The following is a 684-nucleotide window of genomic DNA, read 5'->3' on the forward strand; positions in this document are numbered from 1 at the left end:
GTGGAATATTCGTAGTTTTGAATTTGGCGATAGTAAGATCTGTAAAATGTATAAAAGGTTCAGCATAAACTGGTATAGGCTGAGGAGTAGGGAGTCTGGCATAAACATGCTGTTGAGAGGAAGGAGTATTGCTCATACAATAGACAGGTACTTGAGAAGTGGAATAACCGCCATATACAAGAGTGGATTGAGGAGTGGGAGAATTACCGTAAACAGGCAATGGGTAAGTGAGAGTTCTACCAATAACAGGTGGTTGAGAGGTAAGAGGACCACCATAAACTGGTGCTGGTAGGGTAGGAGAGACGCCATAAACAGACGGTTGAGAGGTAGGAGAGCCGCCATAGACTGGCGGTTGAGAGGTAGGAGGGTCGCCAAAACTGACGGTTGAGAGGTAGGAGGATCGCCATACACTGGCGGTTGAGAGGTAGGAGGGTCGCCATAAACTGACGGTTGAGAGGTAGGAGGGTCGCCATACACTGGCGGTTGAGAGGTAGGAGGGTCGCCATAGACTGACGGTTGAGAGGTAGGAGGGTCGCCATACACTGGCGGTTGGGAGGTAGGAGGGTCGCCATAGACTGACGGTTGAGAGGTAGGAGGGTCGCCATACACTGGCGGTTGGGAGGTAGGAGGGTCGCCATAGACTGACGGTTGAGAGGTAGGAGGGTCGCCATACACTGGCGGTTG

General features: G+C 51.6%; 1 protein-coding gene across 1 annotated transcript; it reads right to left on the reverse strand.

The window, feature by feature from the left end:
• Positions 1 to 317: 317 nt before the first annotated feature.
• On the reverse strand, positions 318 to 671 carry LOC103521909 (the record flags this gene model as incomplete). Its single annotated transcript, XM_008487013.1, has 1 exon — positions 318 to 671. A coding segment is annotated over exon 1 (354 nt), but the record flags the coding sequence as incomplete, so codon positions are not given.
• Positions 672 to 684: the final 13 nt, after the last annotated feature.

This window comes from Diaphorina citri, unplaced genomic scaffold, assembly GCF_000475195.1.
Source record: "Diaphorina citri unplaced genomic scaffold, Diaci psyllid genome assembly version 1.1 scaffold6259, whole genome shotgun sequence".
In the NCBI taxonomy this organism is placed as follows: domain Eukaryota; kingdom Metazoa; phylum Arthropoda; class Insecta; order Hemiptera; family Psyllidae; genus Diaphorina; species Diaphorina citri.